Source organism: Cicer arietinum, chromosome 1 (genome assembly GCF_000331145.2).
Source record: "Cicer arietinum cultivar CDC Frontier isolate Library 1 chromosome 1, Cicar.CDCFrontier_v2.0, whole genome shotgun sequence".
Classification (NCBI taxonomy): Eukaryota; Viridiplantae; Streptophyta; class Magnoliopsida; order Fabales; family Fabaceae; genus Cicer; species Cicer arietinum.
Window position 1 is genome coordinate 27,023,439 of NC_021160.2, and position 20,273 is coordinate 27,043,711.

Consider the following 20,273-nt stretch of genomic DNA (forward strand, 5'->3'; position numbering starts at 1 on the left):
AACAACATGATTGATTTGCAAATGACTAGAAAGTCAGTACAAATTCTATGTATTAGAGCAGGGCATAGATAAGTTTAACTACTAATTCTATTATACCAGAGGTAATACATACATAAACCAGAACATCGTTCAAACATAAAAACCATGTTTAGATTTTTCTTAATAAAATCAAATTTGTCCTCAACAAGGGGTTTGGTAAGAATGTCAACATTTTGATTATCAAAAATTAACAAATTGAATATTTAAAATACCCTTTTTGATAAAATCTCTAATAAAATGATGTTTGGTTTCTATATGTTTTGCCCTAGAATGTAGAATTGGAATCTTAGTTAAAAAGTTGTTGGTGAATTATCACATAAAATAGGAGTGTTACTCTCAAACAACTTGTAATCTTTCAACTATTTAAAGATCCTTTTAACACCTGTTAAGTGGGATTCTTTTGGATCAACCTAAAACTTGGCGCGCACACACACACACATTAAATAAAATATCAGGTCTATATGCAATTAGTTAAAGAAGTGACCCAATTATTCCTCTGTATATTTTCTGATTAACCCTTTTGCCCGATTCATCTTTATCTAATGAACAGGTTGGATGCATTGGTGTAGACATAGGCTTACTTTCATCCAGCTTGAACTTCTAGAGAAGTTGTTTTGTATACTTAGTTTGATGAATTTACACACCATTCTGACTTTGATGAATATGAGTTCCTTAGAAGAACTTCAGTTCTCCCATCATACTGGTTTGAAAATTCTTCTTGCATCAACTTAGCAAATTTTTTGTAGAAGGTATTGTTAGTTGAACCAAAAATAGTATCATCTCCACAAGTCTGAATTATAAGAATTAATTGGTTTCCTAAATAAGGTAGTGTCAACCTACCCTTTTTCAAAATCATTTTCAATTAGAAAATTGCTTACTCTATCATACCAAGCTCTAGGTGCTTGTTTCAGACCATAAATTGATTATTTAAGTTTTAAATCATGGTCTTGAAACTCAACATTTTCAAAACTAGGAGATTGCTTTAATACATTTCCTCATTTACGTAACAATTCAGAATTGCACTTTTCACATCCATTTGATATAAAGTGATATTATTGAAAGCAACAAAGGAAAGTAAAATACATATTTCCTCTAACCTAGCCACCACAACAAATATTTTGGTGTAATCAATACCTTGTTGATTGTAATCTTGAGCAACTAGGCTTGCTTTGTTCTCGTAAACCTTTTCCTTTTGATTCAGCTTGTTCCTGAATACCCACTTTGTTCCAATGGGTTTCTTATCCTCTGGTCTAGGTACAAGATCCCAAACATCATTCCTCTTGAATTTGTTGAGGTCCTCTTTCATAGCCAAAATCTATCCTTCATCTCCTAAGGTTTCATCAACAAAGGAAGGTTCAATCAATGGGAGTTGAATAAAGAGAGAAGTTTCCTTGAGAGTTGATACGATCTTTAGAGGATCAATAAAGTTCCCAATAATCAAAGAGTCTTGATGTGATGACTTGTGCTTCCATCCAGATCTGAACTCTAGAGGATCTTGACTTGTTCTGATGTCAGTCTTATCTTCTGTTGTGTCGTTTAGTTCCTCTAATTTTCCTGACTCATATGATTTTCTTGCTTCCTCTGGTTTTTCTATTTCCTTTGGTTTTTATGTTTCCTTTGGTTTTTCTGTTACCTCGGTATTTCTATTTCCTTTAGATTTTCAAAACCTACATGAACTTCATCTAACTTTGACTTTTCAAGGTCAAGCTGCTTGTCATCAAACTTAACATGTATTGACTCGTCTATGATAAGAGTCTCCGTGTTGTATACTCTATGAGCTTTAGATCTTTCAGAGTATCCCAAAAAAGTACACACTTTTGATCGATGGTCAAACTTTTTTCAAGACTAACTTTAGTGTTCAAAATATAACAAACACAACCAAACTGACAAAAATAAGAAAATTTTGGGCTTTTTACCTTTCCACATTTCATAATGATTCTTACTTAGAATAGGTTTGAAACACACTCTATTATGAATATAACATGCAGTATTTAATGCATTTTCCCAAATGTGTTTAGCAACATTCGTTTCATGCATCATGGTGCGAGCCATTTCTTGCAGACTATGGATCCGCTGTCATACACGGGTCAAATACAAGTAATAAAACGTAGATAAAGGTAATAACTCAAGTCGTTTCGCAAGGACTTCTGATATAATAATATTATCCAAATTGAAAGTTGAACTTAGAAATGAGGGTTTTTTTAGATTTTTGTTTGAACAAATTAGGAAAACAATTAATCCACTAATTTGAGTTTCAGACCTATCACATATTCTATCAACGAGTTTAATTTCTAATTCGTGATTTTATTTCTATTTGATTATATAATTGATCAAAAAAGAGTAATCAACCCTATGTGAATTCGGTTTCTTTTTCCAAATTAAGAATCACAATCATCGATGCACTACAATTAACGATCAAGCGTCGCAAAATTATATTTCAATTAATATAGAAACCGAAACCGAATTCTATCAAATGAATCTAATCAATCCTATTGAAATTCGAATTAAGCAATCATAATAACAATAAGATCGAATAAAGAGAAATATAATTATAACGCAAAATTAATATTAAAACCTGAACCTCAAGGTGTTGATGAAACTCTAAATAGTTGATTAATCTGAGAGAAAATTAGTCTTCCATAAAAAATAATAGAAAGTGTTTATCTATTTCTTTCTCAATTCGAAAAACAAATTGTCTCAAATAGAAGGAAACTCTGAATATGTTGTACTCGGTTTTTGGGCTTGTAAAACAAGTGGCCCAATACTTAAAATTAGTACAAAAGCCTAAATAACAAAATCTACAATTTAGGCCTAGTAAAGTTCAACATTGGGTTTTTATTCCAACACAAACGTTGTGGCTCTGAGTTTTAGCTTCCCAACACCTGCTCGCATGCGTCATTCCGATATCCCGAGCTCAAGTTATGACCTACAGAGCAAACAGGGATCAATATGCAAATAATAAAATTAAAATTCAATTTCAACGCAAAGTTTAGAAACAAGCTAAAAGATTAATCTGTTTAGAAACAAGCTAAAAAATTAACTAGAGCTTTTAAAACACCACAGTAAAAAGCTAGAAACATGTTCCCAAATACTTTGATCAAGTATGATTTTTCCTTTTTTCAACACTATTATGTTGAGGTGTTCTAGGAAAGGAGAAATTGTGTAAAATATCATTCTCTTCACATAAGTTTTCAAAAAGTTTATTTTCAAACTCGCCTCCATGATCACTACAAATAGTTACTATTGAAAAAGATTTTTCATTTTGCACTTGTTTGCATAAGGTAGTAAATATCTTATGCAACTCATCCTTGTGTTTAAGGAAGTTAACCCATGTACAATGAGAATAATCATCAATAATGAAAAGTCCTCATTTTTTAACACTTACAAAGGCAGTTTGAACTGGGCCTAAAAGATCAGCGTGTAAATGTTCAACCGATCTTTTTGTCGAAACAATGTTTTTGGGAGATAAAAGAACTTCTTTTATCTTTTTGGGAGATAACTCATCCTTGTGTTTAAGGGAGATATTTGTTTGTTTTCCTTTTTGACAAGCGTCATAAAGAACTTCTGATTTGTATTTAAGATTTGGCATGCCTTTAACAAGTTGGAATTTGTTTAATTTTGAGATTAACCTCAAATTTGCATGGCTCGATCTTTTGTGTCAAATCAGTTGTTCACCATTAATAGATATAAAACATTTAACCTCTTGTTTTTCTAAGTTAGAAAGGTTTATTTTATAAATTTTACCTTGCCTCTGGCCAGTAAACAATACAGACCCATAAGACGAGCTTATTTCCTACATGAATTTTGATTAAAGACTACATTATAATCACTGTCACTTAATTAACTTATGCTTAGTAAGTTATGTTTTAGTCCCTTAACTAACAAAACATTATAATTAGAAGTAAAGGAGTTAATTGTGTCGTGTCTAATTATTTGGCCATTCTGCTTTCCTCCGAAATTCATTGAGCTTCTGTTTGTCAAAGTTAGGTCTTGGAACATAGAACTTTATATCGTCATATGTCGCAAGCATCCGCTTTCAAGGTATCGTGATTGACGTTTCAATTTGGTCGTTGAGAACATCTGCAACATAGACAATTTTATCTTTGGGTACCCAAATTGGGTTGGGTCCTGATTTGTTACTTCTGAGAGGCTTCTTGTCTTTCCATGTTGTAAGCATATGATAAGATATTTTATTCTGACCTTTCTTGGAGCATACTATACACATCTCATCAGAAAGAGTAAATTTAGATTTGAAAAATAGTTTGAAAAATCATTTATAATTGTAATTAATTCAGTTCGAGTTAAATCAGAAAATACCTCAATTTCCTCATCCACATACTCACTTTTGGAGTCAGAGTCAACAATAGCCATCGCAACCAAATCGACTTGTTTTTCATCCCATTTAGCCATCATAACCTTTTTCTTAGACGTGCAAGATTTCATTTCGAACTTCCCTTTCTCATTATTGGGAAATTCTAACTTAATGTGACGCGGTTCATTGCATCCATAGCAAATGATGCTTTTCTAGCCAGACTTATCATCATTTCCTCTTCTGAACTTGCCTGGAACCTTTTTTAGGGAGAAAATTCATTTTGATGTGCCACATTCTCTGAATCATCTTGGGTATAAAAGCAAGATCCTTATCCTCTAAGCCTTCATTCTGATCCTCTAATTCTGCTGCTGCTCGTAGAGGCTTCTTGTGCTTGGATCTGAGAGCCAGAGTGTTCTACTTCTTCTAGGGATCATCCTCTGCAAGTTCAATCTTGTGAGACCTAAGAGAATTGATTAACTCCTCCAGAAAAAGACTATTTAGATCTTTTGCTTTTTGAATAGTTGTGATATTGGGTCTCCACTTGCTAGACAGACTCCTTAGGATCTTCTTGACATGATCAACAGTTGTGTAGCTCTTTTGAAGTACTTTTAACCATGATACCAGAGTATGAAACCTGGAAAACATAGTTTCAATGTCTTCATCTTCCTCCATATAAAAAAGCTCATATTTTCTAACTAGAAGGTTAGCTTTTGCCTCTTGGATTTGCTTGCATCCTTCATAGGTCAAAACTAGAGCATCATAGATACTGTTAATTATCTTCTTGTTGGTGCACTTGTCAAACTTCTTGAATATGATTGCATTCATTATAAAATTTCTTGCTTTATGATGCATCTTGTAATTCTTCTTTGGATCACCATTCATCTCCTTTCTAGAAACTTCAGTACCATCCTCATTGGTAGAAGTAATGTATCCATCTTCCATCAAATCCTAAAGCTCAAGATCTTTTGAGATAAAGAAACTTCTAAATCTATGCTTCTAATTCTCAAAGTACTATCCATAAAAATAAAGAGGTCTTTTAATGTTTCCTCTTGAGGTTCATCACCAAAACGAGACATGTTAAAAAATGGATATTTTCTCAAACACTTTAATGTTCTCAACCTTAAAATTGAGCTCTGATACCAATTGAAGGTGCAAAAACATGAAAATGGGGGTTGAATTGTTATTTTCCTTATTAAATTTTTTTTTCAAAATTCTAATTCGATATACTTAGAAAAGATAAAAATATCAAAGCCAACAATAAAGAAAAGTAACAAGGCAAATGGAGAAACATCAAGATTTACACTGGTTCACTACAACCGTGAAAACTATTGTCTAGTCCCATCATACAGAAGGATCTATCCACTAATTCGGAACTTGAATTAAAAAACCTAACCTTACAAGTCAGGATTCTCAACTTCCAGCCAAAAACCTACAGACTGTTCAGGCACTTTAACACCTTGACTCTACAAGTCAAGTATTCTCAACTTCCAACTTAAAAACCTACAAGTCGTTGAGGTAGAATAGCCACTAATGGGGATAAGTTACAAAAGGGTGAAATTAGGTTCTATTTTGCTTCTTGTAAGAGAAATGATTATAATGAACTTCATATTAAAACAAAGAAATAAGGACTAAGTATTATAAAGTTGAACGAGTGCCTTCGCTAAAATTGAAACCTTGAATTATGAATACTTAAAGAATTTTGAGTTTGTAAGTTTTGCTAAGTAGTTTTATTGTATCTTCTTCTTCTTCTGTTGAATTGATCCTTTTATATAGCATGAATTAGGGTTTCAATACTATCCAAAATAAATTTTGAGTATATCTTCCTTGCGTGAGGTCAACATAGATTTTCATAGAAAATAGACCTTGATTGGTATGGTTTGGGAATATGACTGTTGAAGCTTGATTAATTCCAAAATGAGTCTTCAACCAAATCTTCTAGAATGATTATGTGTGAGAATGTCTAAATAGCGCTTGAAAATAATTCTTCTTGATTCTTCTAAGCGCACCTTCCTTGTGTGAGGTTAATAGAGATCCTAACATAAATAAACCTTGATAGATATGGTTTGGGAGTATGATCGTTGAAACTTGATTAATTGTTGTTAGTACAGAGGATTGTTAGTACAGAGGCGCACCTAAGAGTGGGTGAGTTAGATGTTTAGAAATTTTCTTCTTTTGAGAGATTTAGTGATCGATTTTTATGATTAAGATAATATATGGCAAAAAGTAAATGGTAGAAAAATAATGAACACAACGATATTATCTTGGTTCCCCTTATGACCAAGGGTACATCAAGTCCTCTTGCACACTACAAGAGATTTTTCCATTATTGTTAGAATATGTACAAATCCCACCCTAGGAGCTCTACTACAAACTTCTAACACACTTCCTAAGATAATACACCACTATCTAAGATAATACACCACTATCTAACACACTTCCTAAGATAATACACCACTATCTTAGATTAGACCACTTGAAGAAAGTACACCACTTTCTTTACAAACAATATAATCACTTCAATGATTTTCTAGCAAAATGTTCTTGACTTAATAATAAGAGTATGATAGTTGTACAATGATATCAATCCAATATTATTTCAATTATACTAGAGAACCTTTCTCAATGATGTGAAAATGTATTGCAAGTACTTGAAATTTGAAAAATAACTTTGAGAATATTTCAGAAAATTATTCAAAGGTTTTCAAAGTTTGGTAGTGGGATTGATGCGTTTAAAACTGAAGTTATGGGGTATTTATACTCCATAGAGATCACTTCATATCAGGATAAACAAATGCAATGATCCAGAACCATTTCAGAATTGAAAAATTGCATTGTTTCACAGTTGTATTCGGCTACAACTTTTGTGTAGTCGAATACACCTTTGTAACATTAAGTTTTTATTTAAAATTTCAACATCGTATTCGAATATGAAACCTTGTATTCGAATACAACTGAGTGAATTTTTCCACTGATTTGTTGTTGTATTCGACTACACTAGGTTATATTCGAATACAAATGTGCAATCTTAGCTACTGACATATCACTTGTATTTGACTACACCATCTCGTAGTCGAATACATATGTTAAATTTTAGCTACTAAAATAGCACTTGTATTCGGGTACACCATCTCGTAGTCGAATATAGATGTTCAGTTTTAGCTATTGACATATCACTTGTATTCCACTACAACATTGTATTTTGTCAGAAACTATTTTCAAACACTGTTTATGCATTTTTGACACTTTGAAAATCCTTTTGATGTATATATTAAAATAAAAGGTTCTCATGTGCATTTAAAATATAAGAATATTAGATTGTATCATGTACCTTAACATTATAAAACTTCTAGTATGTTTGACCATAGTTGATTTCGATTATTTGACTTCTTTTTGAGCTTGCAACTTGATCACGTTCCTTGGTCTTTGTGTTCATAAAAAACATAAGTGTTTTACATTCTCCCCCTTTTAGACTATGACAAAATCTTGTTGTTTGGTGAGACTTCAACACATTTGAAAGTTTTAAAATTTTCTCCCGTAATTCATGCGTACTCCCCCATTGAACTTGAGTTCATGGCATCATATTTTGCAAAATTTTTGAAGTCCTACAAAAGATTTGAACAACAACAATATACCAATTTTATCCCCCTTTTGACGTGATCAAAAAGAAGGAAAAAAATAGAAAATACAATACAAGCATAAAAGTACTTATATAGGGAAAGCATCACACAAACAAAATACATCAAGGAGTTTCAACTATTACATCACAATTGAAAAACACAGTCAAGGAGTTTCAACTAAAAAAAAACATAAAACATTAGAAAGACAAACAAAATACATCAAATACATCTTCAGAAATTGGGTAGTGATGAATGTGTGTAAAGAGTTTAGTTTGTCCACGACCATGCGGTTTGAAACATGATCATCATCAAATGTTGTTTCCTCTATGTCGTCTTCCTCTTTGGCAGCAGTAGAAGATTGGCCAAGAACACCTTTATGAATATATGCCTAAAGCTGTTCATTTCACATGATCTTCATTCTTGGAAGCACACTCAAATTGAGCAGATTTTCCTTGGATGGTTTATACATTACTTCCCCAGAAAAATATACTTAGTGATCCAATATTCTAGTGACTTTCTTAGAATAAGGAAAACCAATAGCATCCTTGGAAGCAAATATGACAAAGTGAACAAAATATGACCAGTTGAGTGGACATCCTTCGAACATGAAAAAAATAATTTGAAGCTCAAATTTAAACATTTGAAAGTAATTTCCAGTCATATGAACTAGAATGTAACTCAGAAAGTAATGCAAGAGCATATAGTCAACGGTTAGATTTCCAACTACATACCTTTGCCTAGCAAATTCTAAACCAATGTGTGTCCTTTTTCGTTCCATTGTGTCTTTGTCAAACCAACACAATGAGACATAAGCATAATATTTTGTGATTTTTTCCCATTCACATAAATTTCCTAGCTGAAATTTCACACCTTCAACTAGAAGTTGCCATATTTCACCAATAGTTGGAGTATCTAACTTAATGATTCTGCCTTTAACCTGAGATATTAACTTAGACCCTTCTTTCTTGAGATTACAGTAAAACACCCTAACTAAGTCAGGATAGATAGGACTGTTATAACCAATGAATTCTTCTAAATGTTGTGCCCTTTTGTCGGAGTAATATGTGCGGAACCGGTCGATTTCTTCCGGTGAGTGAAGCAAGCGAGATAAATCTTCCATATTATCAGTTCTAGCCCTCTTTTTGGAAGGACCCATTGAAGAATGCTTGGTTCTTGATTCACTTTTGCGAGCATCCATGGTGATAGTGAAGATTTTCGGATTTGGGAGAAAAATGGGGTTTTTGATTTGAAAAATTTGAATTTGAAGTGATAGTATTGAGTTTAGAGTGATCTTGGATGCAATGTATGTTGATAGAGTAGTTGGGTAACAATTGCATCTAAGAGAGGATACTTTTTTTGAAGAAATTAAAATGAAGACAGTTGTATTCGAATACTGAAAAGGTAGAAAGTAACCGGAAAAACGTGAAAAAGCTTATATATTGGGGGAAAACGTGAATCTGTATTTGACTACACACTGGATATATTCGAATACAAGTTGTTCTGGAAACATGTTATTGAATAAACATAAGTAGTATTCGAATATAGGATTTTCTGGAAACATGTATACGAATACATATAATGTGTATTTGGCTACGTTATCAAAATTTTGTTTTTAAAATGAATGTTTCACTAAAAAGACAACATGTAAAGCACATATTCACATTTACAAAACACATAAACATCAAAGAATCAATTTTATCAACATATCAAGTGAAGATTTTAGATCTTGAAGAGAAAGAACTTACAAAGTATAAATACCTTTCATTAGAGATCGTTTTCATTTAAAATGCGAAGTTATCTTCGTATCTTGTAGAATGCATCTTTAGGTAGTGGCTTTTTGAAGATGTTTGCTAGTTGATTGTGCGTATCCACAAATGTTACTTCAACAATGCCTTTGAGCACATGATCTCGCAGAAAGTGATGACGTATATTAATGTGTTTAGTTTGAGAGTGCATGATTGAGTTCTTTGAGATATTGATTGCACTAGTATAGTCACATCTTAGTGGAATGCATTCGAGATCAAGTCAATAGTCATATAATTGCGGCTTGAGCCATAGAATATGTGCACAACAACTTCCTGTTGCGATATGTTCTACTTCAGCAATGCTTAGGACCACACAAGCTTGCTTTTTACAGGACCATGATACTAATGCAGTACCTAAGATATGACAAGTGTCGCTTGTGCTTTTCCAATCCGTTTTACATCCTACGTAGTCAGAATTATAATAATTAATTAGACTGCATATGCTTCCTTCTAGATACCATAAGCCAACATATGTTGTTCTTTTCAAATATTTCATAATTAACTTTACTACTACCAGATGTAATTCTTTAGGATCTGCCTGAAATCATGCATACAAATAGACACTAAATATAATATCTAGTCGGCTAGCCTTTAGATATAAAAGATACCCAATCATACATCGATACTTTGATATATCTATTGAAATACCAAATTCATCTTTATCTACATATGTTTTGGATCCCATAGGAGTTGCACTTTCTTTGTTGTTTTCCATCTTAAACCTTTTTAACAATTCCTTGAAATATTTTGCTCGATTTATAAAGATATCATTCTTGAGTTGCTTGATGTGGAGTCCAAGAAAATAATTTACTTTTAATGAATAATGTCTTATCAACTTTACCCTTTTCAAATCCCCATTCACATAAAAAGTTACTTAGCCTATCATACCAAGCTCTTGGAGCTTGTTTCAAACCGTAAAGAGCTTTCTTTAATTTGAAAACATGTGAAGGATTCTTGAAGTCTTCAAAATTGGGTGGTTGTTTGACATATACTTCTGAAACAATTCAAAATTCAAAGAACAAGCATAAGCAAGTAATAACCGAATTGCTTCTAACCTTGTTACCAAGAGCAAATGTTTCATCAAAGTTAATCCCTTCTTCTTGATTGTATCCTCGAGCAACCAAACTTGCCTTGTTTCGAACAACTATACCATTTTCATCTAGCTTATTTTAAAACATCCATTTGGTACCAATGATGTGTTTATTTCCAAGATTAGGAACAAGTTCCCACACTTTGCTTCTTTCAAATTGGTTTAGTTCTTCTTACATGGCAAGTATCTATTGATCATCTATAAGTGTTTCACCAATCTTGGAGGGTTCTATTTGAGAAACAAATTCCATATTCAAGCAAGCATCTTGGAGTTTGAGCCTTGTAGTAACTTCTTTATTGATATCACCTATAATATTATCAATGGGGTGATCTTTATGGGTTTTCCACTCCTTAGGAAGATTATTGTTTTGAGATGTTGACTTCATTCTCTTGAGTTAGTTGATCATCTTGATTGTCTTTGCTTGTACCATCACTTATAAAATCATCATCATCATAAGAGATAATTTTGTCATATTTTAAGGGGTTAGTTTCATCAAATGATACATGCATAAATTCTTTGACTAACAAAGTTCTCTTATTGAAAATTCTAAAAGTTTTAGTAGATAATGAGTAACCAATAAAGATACCTTCATCGGCTTTCTCCATGAATTTTCTAAGGTTATTCTTACCATTGTTCAGCACAAAACACTTACATCCAAATATGTGAAAGTGAGAGATATTGTATTTTTTTTTTTTACCTTTGTAGAGTTCATATGGAGTCTTCTTTAATATTGATCAAATTATAACTTGGTTGGATACATAATAAGTTGTACTTACATCATTTGCCCAAAAATATTTTGGTAAACTTGAGTCGCTTAGCATGGTCTTTGCAAGTTCTACCAACGATCTATTCTTTCTCTCAACAACTCCATTTTGTTGAGGTGTTCTTGGTGCAGAAAATTTATGGAAGATTTCATTTTCTTCACACAATTCTACAAAATAGGCAATTTGAAATCCTCTTCCATGATCACTTCTTATTGATACAATTTTGAATGATTGTTCATTTTGGACTAGTTTGGCATAATTTTTAAATGCTTTAAAAGCTTCATTTTTATTTGGCAAAAATAAGGTCCAAGTGAACCTTGAGTAATCATCAACAATTACTAGTCCATATGAATTTCCACCAAGACTTTTAGTTCTTGATGGACCAAATAAGTCCATACGTATCAATTGAAGTGGTCTTGAAGTTGATATAATACTCTTGGGTTTAAATGAAACTTTAGTTTGCTTACCCTTTTAACAAGCATCACATAATTTATCCTTTATAAATTTCATCTTTGGTAAGCCTACAACAAGGTCATGCTTGTCTAACTTGTTTAAATGATCCATATGGATATATGCAAATCTTTTATGCCATAGCCATGCATCATTGTTGTCACTTACCATCAGAATTTTCATTTTTAAGGATAAATCATCAAGATTAAGTATAAAAGTGTTTTTAAAACGCTTACCAACAAACTAAGTTTCATTTGATACTTCGTTTCGGATAATGCATTTGATACTAATAAGATTGTGTTTTAAACCCTCAACATATAGAACACCTTCAATTGAAGGAGATGGGACTGCACCAAGTATTCCAATGCCTAAAATTTTTCCCTTGTTGTAATCTTCATAGATCACATAACCTTTTGATTCAAGAGTTAGAGCATAAAATTTTGTTTTGTCACCAGTCATGTGTTTTGAGCATCCACTATCCAAGTACCAAATATTAGAGGTACTTTATTTGCATACCTACAAAATAAAATCATGATTTGTTAGGTACCCAAAGTTCTTTGGGTCCTTGAGGATTAGTACCTTTCTTGATCCACACATAATGCCCATTTGGAACACCAAATTTTCTATGATGACAAGCATTAGGTGTGTGGCCATTTAGACCACAATAAAAACATGTAGGAGTATATTTACTTTTGTGTGTATGTATATGAGATTTCTTTTTAATAATTTTCTCCTTATAATGATGATCTCTTTGCATAATTATAACTTTCAATCTGTTGGATTGGTCACTTGCTTTAACAAAGATGATTTTATTTATACTTGGTTTATCAAATTTTGAGTAACCAAGACCTCTATTGTCATTTGAATATTTAAAACATTTTTCAATCCAACCTGTCCCTTTTCATATCTTTCAATTACTCTATTTAATCGGACAATTTTGAAAGAAAGAGAATCTAACTTATTGCATGTAAAATTTTGTTTTAATTTTTCAGAATCTTTTTCCATAGTGTCAATTTTCTCTTGAAGAGATGAGATTTGTTTCTTTTGAGTTGACACTATTTTGAACATATTTTTACATTCCATAAGTAGTTCTTTGATAGCATTTTGAGCATCATTATATTAAATAATTAATTCTCTATTAGTCTCATTATTATGAAGAGATTCTTTGTTTCTAACCTCTTCTTCTTCATCGGATTGATGTGATGCCATCAAAGCAACATTTACACATTCGTCACTTTCCGAATCCGAAGATGAATTGTCCTCCCATGCTATATATGTCTTTTTGAATTCTTTCTTTTTGATAGCATTTTTCTTTAAAATATTTGGACATTCTGTCTTTATGTGTCCTTGCTTACCACACTCAAAGAAAGTAAAGGTTTGGTTTGAAGTAGAAACATCCTTCTTTCTTAAACTTTTCCTTTTAAAAGTTTTATCATTTTGAAGAAACTTACCAAATTTCTTTACGAGGAAGGTGATGTTTTCATCTTCATCTGAATTCTCATAATTGATTTGTTCTTTTGATTCTGCTTTTCAAGGAAATGTTCTTTGTCTTCTTTTCTTGACTTTCATTCTTTTCTAGCCTCCCAAGTTTGATTTCATGTTCTTGAAGTTTTCGAAAAATTTCATAAAGAGACATCTTTGATAGGCTTTTCATTTCAGAAATGGCTGCTACTTTTGGTTGCCAAGCCCTTGTTAATGATCTTAACACTTTGAGGATCAATTCATCATTAGTGGAGATTTTCCTAAGTGTCGACAAGTGGTTGCTCAGATGAGAAAATTATTTATGTAAGTCTAGAATAGATTCTTCGGGTTGCATTCGAAATAGTTCATATTCTTGAAAATGTATTGAGTTTAGAATGTTTCACCTCAACAGTTCCTTCAAGAGTATGCAAGATTTCTTTAGTCGTTTTGCAATGAGAGACACAAAAGAATTCATCCATTCCAAGTGTTGATTTTAACATGTTTTTGGCCTTCTTATCAAACTACATTTTCCTTTTGTCACCGTTTGTCCATGAGGCTTTTATCTTTGTTTCATCTTTATTTTCGGTGACTGTATTTGGAAAATAGGGACCATTTTCTAATGCATCCCAAATATCATCTCATTGTGCCTCAAGATATGCCTCCATGCGTATCTTCCAAAAGTAATAGTATTCTCCAACGAAGCAAGGTGGTTTATTGCTACTACCACCATCTCTAAAAACTAGTTGTGCCAAAGCCATGTTTAAGGATTGAGGAGCAAATTATCGGAACCTGCATTCATGTTAATTGTTAGTACTGAGGCGCACCTAAGAGGGGGTGAATTAGGTGTTTATAAATTTTCTTGTTTTCAGATATTGAGTGATCGATTTTTTTGATTAAAATAGTATATGGAAAAACGTAAATGGCAGAAAAATAATGAACACAACGATATTATCCTGGTTCCCTTTATTACCAAAGGTACATCCAATCCTCTTGCACACTACAAGAGATTTTTCCACTATTTTTAAAATATGTACAAATCTCACCCTAGGATCTCTGCTACAAACTTCTAACACACTTCCTTAGATAGCACATCACTATCTTTAGATTAGATCACTAGAAGAAAGTACACCACTTTCTTTACAAACAATATAATCACTTCAATTATTTTCCATCAAAATGTTCTTGACTTAAGAATAAGAGTATTATAGTTGTACAATGATATGAATCCAATATTATTTCAAGTATACTAGAGAACCTTTCTCAATGATGTGAAAATGTATTGCAAATACTTGAAATATGAAAAATAACTTTAAGAAAATTGTTCAAAGTTTGATAATGGGATTGATGCGTTTAAAATTGAAGTTATGGGGTATTTATACTCCGTAGACATCATATTAGTGGCCATTGTTTCTAGAGGTTTGATGAACAAATGCAATGATCAATAACCATTTTAGAATTGAAAAATTGCATTGTTTCGTAGTTGTATTCGGCTACATCTTGTGTGTAGTCGAACACACCTCTGTAACATTCAGTTTTAATTTAAAATTTCAACATCGTATTCGAATACGAAACCTTATATTCAAATACAACTAAGTGAATTTTTCCATTGACTTGTTGTTGTATTCGACTACACCAGGTTGTAGTCGAATACAAATGTGCATTCTTAGCTACTAAATTAACACTTGTATTCGACAACAGTATCTCGTAGTCGAATACAAATGCTCAGTTTTAGCTACTGACTTAACACTTGTATTCAGCTACACCATTTTGTAGTCGAATACAGATGTTCAGTATTAGCTATTGACTTATCTCTTGTATTCGGCTACAACATGTTGTATTCGAATACAACTTTGTATTTTGTCAAATACTTTATTTTCAAACATTGTTTATGCATTTTTTACATTTTGAAAATCCTTTTGATGCATATGCTAAAATGAAAGGTTCTCATGTGCATTTAGAATATAAGAATATTAGATTGCATCATGTACCTTTATATTATAAAACTTCTAGTATGTTTAACCATAGTTGATTTCGATTATTTGATTTCTTTTTGAGCATGCACCTTGATCACGTTCCTTGGTCTTTGTCTTCATAAAAAACATAAGTGTTTTACAATTGCAATACAAATCTTTAAAATCTTCTAGAATGATTATGTTGGAACTTAGTCCGGATTGCGCTTGGAAATGATTCTTCTTAAATCTTCCTTTAGGTGCTTGTTGAAGTAGAGGGAACATATCATAATATGTTCTTGGACCTTTAGAATCAGGATACAACTCAGTCTTCATCAAAGTGTTGACTTTCCATCAAAGTTAGAGTCATCTTTTGTATTGCTTATTTATCAAATCATTTGACTCAAACATTAGATTATCAAGTGCTTGTTGCAATACTTTTTATTGCTATATTATGGTTTACTCTGTTAGTAACCATAATTACTTATTTATTAGGTGATATTATTTTGTGTTAAAAAAACTTAGATTATTATCTCTAATTTACTCATAATTTAGGCTACCTTAAAATAGGTAGTCATTAATCTGCACACTTAGAAAATAAAGTTAGGGGATAATTGTTCTTATTTGTTTGTTTTGTTTTTCTCAAAACATCAACTAGAGAATTGTAGCTAAAACCACTTTTTCACAAACACAATGTGGGAAATATAGTTTTACTTTTTAATTCTAGGCTTAAATTTTTCTGTGGAAAACTTAAGTCTAGATGGCTAGGACCTTTTATAATTTAAAAAGTTGATCCACATGGAGCAGTGGATTTGAAAGAAGATTATCATAAAGAAATTAAAGATAATGGTAAGAGGATTAAGCATTATTAGGGAGAGCTTATGGAGAAAGCACTCGACAATATATAAGGATTAAAGATTAATTTGCAAAGGTTTGGCTGACGACTTTAAACCAAGCACTCTTGGGAGGCAACCTAATAATAAAGAGAGTAGAAATACTCCCCAATTTCACTCTATTTTAGTTTTTTTTTTTGTTGCACAGGAATTCAGGAAATCATATGATGTTGTATACTAGGGGAGAGTTGTTACATCACAATTGTAGCATCAATGTGTATAGCGTAGGAGCGATTAAAAACAAGTGAAATGGATAAAGTATTGGGTCTAAATTCCAGTTGTGATTTAAGGAATCCCACTTTTATCTTATTATTTATGGGCCCAACAAGTTTTTGTTGTTAATTTAAATTCATATGAAGACATAAATGTGCCTTCCCAATGTTTTCTATGATAACTCCTCCACTTTTCCATTCTTTCTCCTTGCACAAGCAACCATTCACCAGTCAACTCTTTTTTCTCACTTGGCACTCCCCATTCCTTCATTAAACCACCATCCACATGACCACTACATGCCAAGCTCACCTTCCTCTTCAACACGACATCTCATTTCACTTAAACACTTTCACATTTTAAATCATTTTCTTACACAAACTCCCTAATTTCCTCTTTGAATCACCCTAACCCATTCTACACTTTATAGATTTTTTTTCTCTTCTTTAAGTAGAATACTTCAAAATGGTGATAAAAACAAAAGCCCATCGATTCAGACTTTGACCTTGTCTTTGAGAACGAAGAAGAAACTTCCTCATCCACCAATCCACATATTCTTAAGTCTCAAAAAAATTTCAATGTACTTGTCAAGAATAGGTTTGGTGAGATCATGAGCACACATGAATGTTTTCTAGAAAAATGGTGTCCTTCAAAGGATAACACTCCTCAAACAATTCCTATTGAAATCACTGACCTGATTACCTGTACGAAATGGAAGAAATTGGTGCAGCATCAAGACTATTTTTCCTTTAATTTTGTCAAGGAATTCTATGCTTATATTCTAGATGAAGAATAAGAAGAAGTCATGGTTTGTAGCTACCCAGTCACATTCACTTCTATTTCCATCAACTATCATTTGGGTATTATTCAAACCTTTAATGATATTTAGCCAAAAGACTAATATTAAAGGTTTTTTTGAAGAAAGTCACTCTTATTGAGTTGAATAAAATGTTGAAAATCCAAAAGCACTTAATGGATAAATAAAAAAGGAGGGATAAATTGGAAATTCCCCATAAATGCTTTGAAATCCATCCCAAAAATTTGGTATCCATTTATCAGAACATGCATTATGCCAACCACCCATATCCAATTTGGTATCCATGTGAAACTCTTTTTCCCATGCATGGTTTCATATATGTGCACAAGAAACTGTTTTACAACGGAAAAATAGACACATAGCTAGTAAACTAGGGAGTTATTGATGCACAATACGTTAAAAAAATTTATAGAAAGGGAGCAAGAAGAGGGAGTCCCAAAATACTGGTCATAAGAACTTAGCTAAAGAATACTTTGTTGATGAAAAGGTTCACTACAAGAAAAGATTCACATACCTATGAAAAAATTACCCACGGATGTCAGTTAGTGGATAGATTATATAATATCTATAGAAAAATCGTGAATAAATTTGTTATTAAGTAATTTAATTTTTTTTGATTGGTTTCCACAGTCTGTCAGTAGGTAAAATAAAAAAAATCCGTGGGTAAAGTTAAAAAAAAAGAAACTCAACTTGAAGTTGCCAAAATTTAATCGTATTTTTTGTTACCAGTGATTATCCGTGGGTAAATTGAAAGTATAGTTTTGTATATTACTTTGTTTTTTTTTAAAAAAAAGTTAATTCTTAGAAGCCATTTTTAGAGTAAGTAATAGTTCAGTAAGGAAACAAAACAAAACAAAAGTAAGAGTAAATGTAACACCCCGATTTTCAAAGCGAGGGTGTATTTTTTTTTTTCAAAAGAGATTAAAATAAAACAGAGAAATAAATAAGGAAAAGCCTTTGGATAAATAATTGAGTCATTATAATTTACAAGCAGCGGAAAAGTTTCTCCAAATATAAATCCAAAGCATTTACACAACAACAAATGGTACATGGAACCCATTCAAATAAGATGTCAAACTGACAATATTAGTATAAGTACAGTTTTCCAAATTAAAATACTCCAACCCAAAAAGAAGGACGTCTAGTCCCTATACATCAACCTAATCTGATCATCCTACCAAAAAACTATACACCCTGAGTAATCTCCACGCGCCCCGTGAGATCCTCCTAACATAGCTCCAGTCAAGCATTCCCATCCGTAGGGTACGAACCGGTAAGATCGTCTTGGCTCTCATCTGAGGGCAAAGCCCAGATTTCCACAATAGTTGTAAAGGGTCACCAACCGAAATTAACAGATAACACATAACATTTAAGTTTTAAATGCACAAAATAACCTTTCAACTAAGCATGCACCTTAAAAGGATTTCTCATATGCTAAAAGTTCATATAATGCTTGCCAATTAAAAATGAAATCAAAATGAAGTTCTCAAATCATCAAGTAATACATAACTGACCAAAGCATTGATAAATAAATTGAGCAATCGAGTGTCTAACTCAAAACAAGGACTTCCACTGAGCCAATCGATTGCCAAATCGGTTTGGTCAGTTTCTGCTGAGTTCCTGTGTTGCCAAATCGATTGCCAAATCAATTTTGTCAGTTTTGCTGAGTTCCTGTGTCACCAAATCGATTGCCAAATCGATTTTGTCAGTTTTGCTGAGTTCCTAACTTAAGGCCAATCGATTGCCAAATCGATTTCTTAAATGGTTTTGAAAAACAGATCACAGAATCGATTGGCAAATCGATTTTGCCAATATAGCCAAGTCCCTGCAACTCATCAAATAGATTGGGAAATCGATTTCCCTGCTTATCCTCCCAAAAATACACAAACTAATTCATTCACACTCACACATAATTCCAAAACTTAACACTTAGCAATTCCCACACAATCACCACTACAAATTGGTTTTTCGAAATAGTTTTACAATCCATCACATTCACACACGATAATCAATACATAACACTTAACAATTCCAACACAATTACGACGACAATTCCAATTCAAACCACACAATCATATACTTGATTCAAACACGACTCGTGTGCCAAGCACCCTAATGCAATGCGTATATGCCAAAATGCATGCACTCAGAATTCCAAACCAAAACTCTCCTTGAAGGGTCGTAAATCATAATTGTACTGCCTATCGCAGGCCAAAGTACCAATTACCGAGGTGCCACCTATCACGGGTGTGCACGATTTACTAAAAAGCGTAAACCATAAACGTACTGCCTATCACGGGCCCGTATCGTTTATCGAGGTGCCACCTATCACGGGTCTGCACGATTTACAAAAAGCATGAAAATGCATGAGCCTATACTGACTCCATCCACAACAATCGTTAAGCAAATGCAGATATTAAAAGATTCCCCAGTTTTAATACTCATTTAACTTAAACGATTTTCAAAACAAAACATTAAGCAAACAGAAATATTAAGAGATTCCCCATTCTTAATACTCGTTTAACTCTAATGGTTTTCAAATTTCACACAAAACAAACTCAAAACATATTATCAAATTCAATCCATGATCCACATCAAGTTTCACTTACTCAAAATCATAAATAAATGAGTTTAAATTCATTTTCTACGAAACATTCATCAATATAACCAAAACCTAACTCTAAGATTTTACCCATAAAGCCTTAGATCCATTTTCCCCCAAATCAACACTCAAACCCTAACAAATTCCTTTCCACACAATCACAGATAAGTCCCTAAATGCAAACTAGAAGTTTGGAAGGAGCCCTTACCTTAACGTTAGCTTTAACGTGCGAACACGGTACCGCGAGTAAATCCGGTAAAATCT

General features: G+C 32.5%; 1 protein-coding gene across 1 annotated transcript; it reads right to left on the reverse strand.

Moving 5' to 3' along the window:
- Positions 1–4,774: 4,774 nt before the first annotated feature.
- LOC140918721 (uncharacterized) lies at positions 4,775–5,293 on the reverse strand. Its single transcript, XM_073363517.1, has one exon. It carries the CDS (start codon positions 5,291–5,293, stop codon positions 4,775–4,777), a length of 519 nt encoding a protein of 172 aa, XP_073219618.1.
- Positions 5,294–20,273: the final 14,980 nt, after the last annotated feature.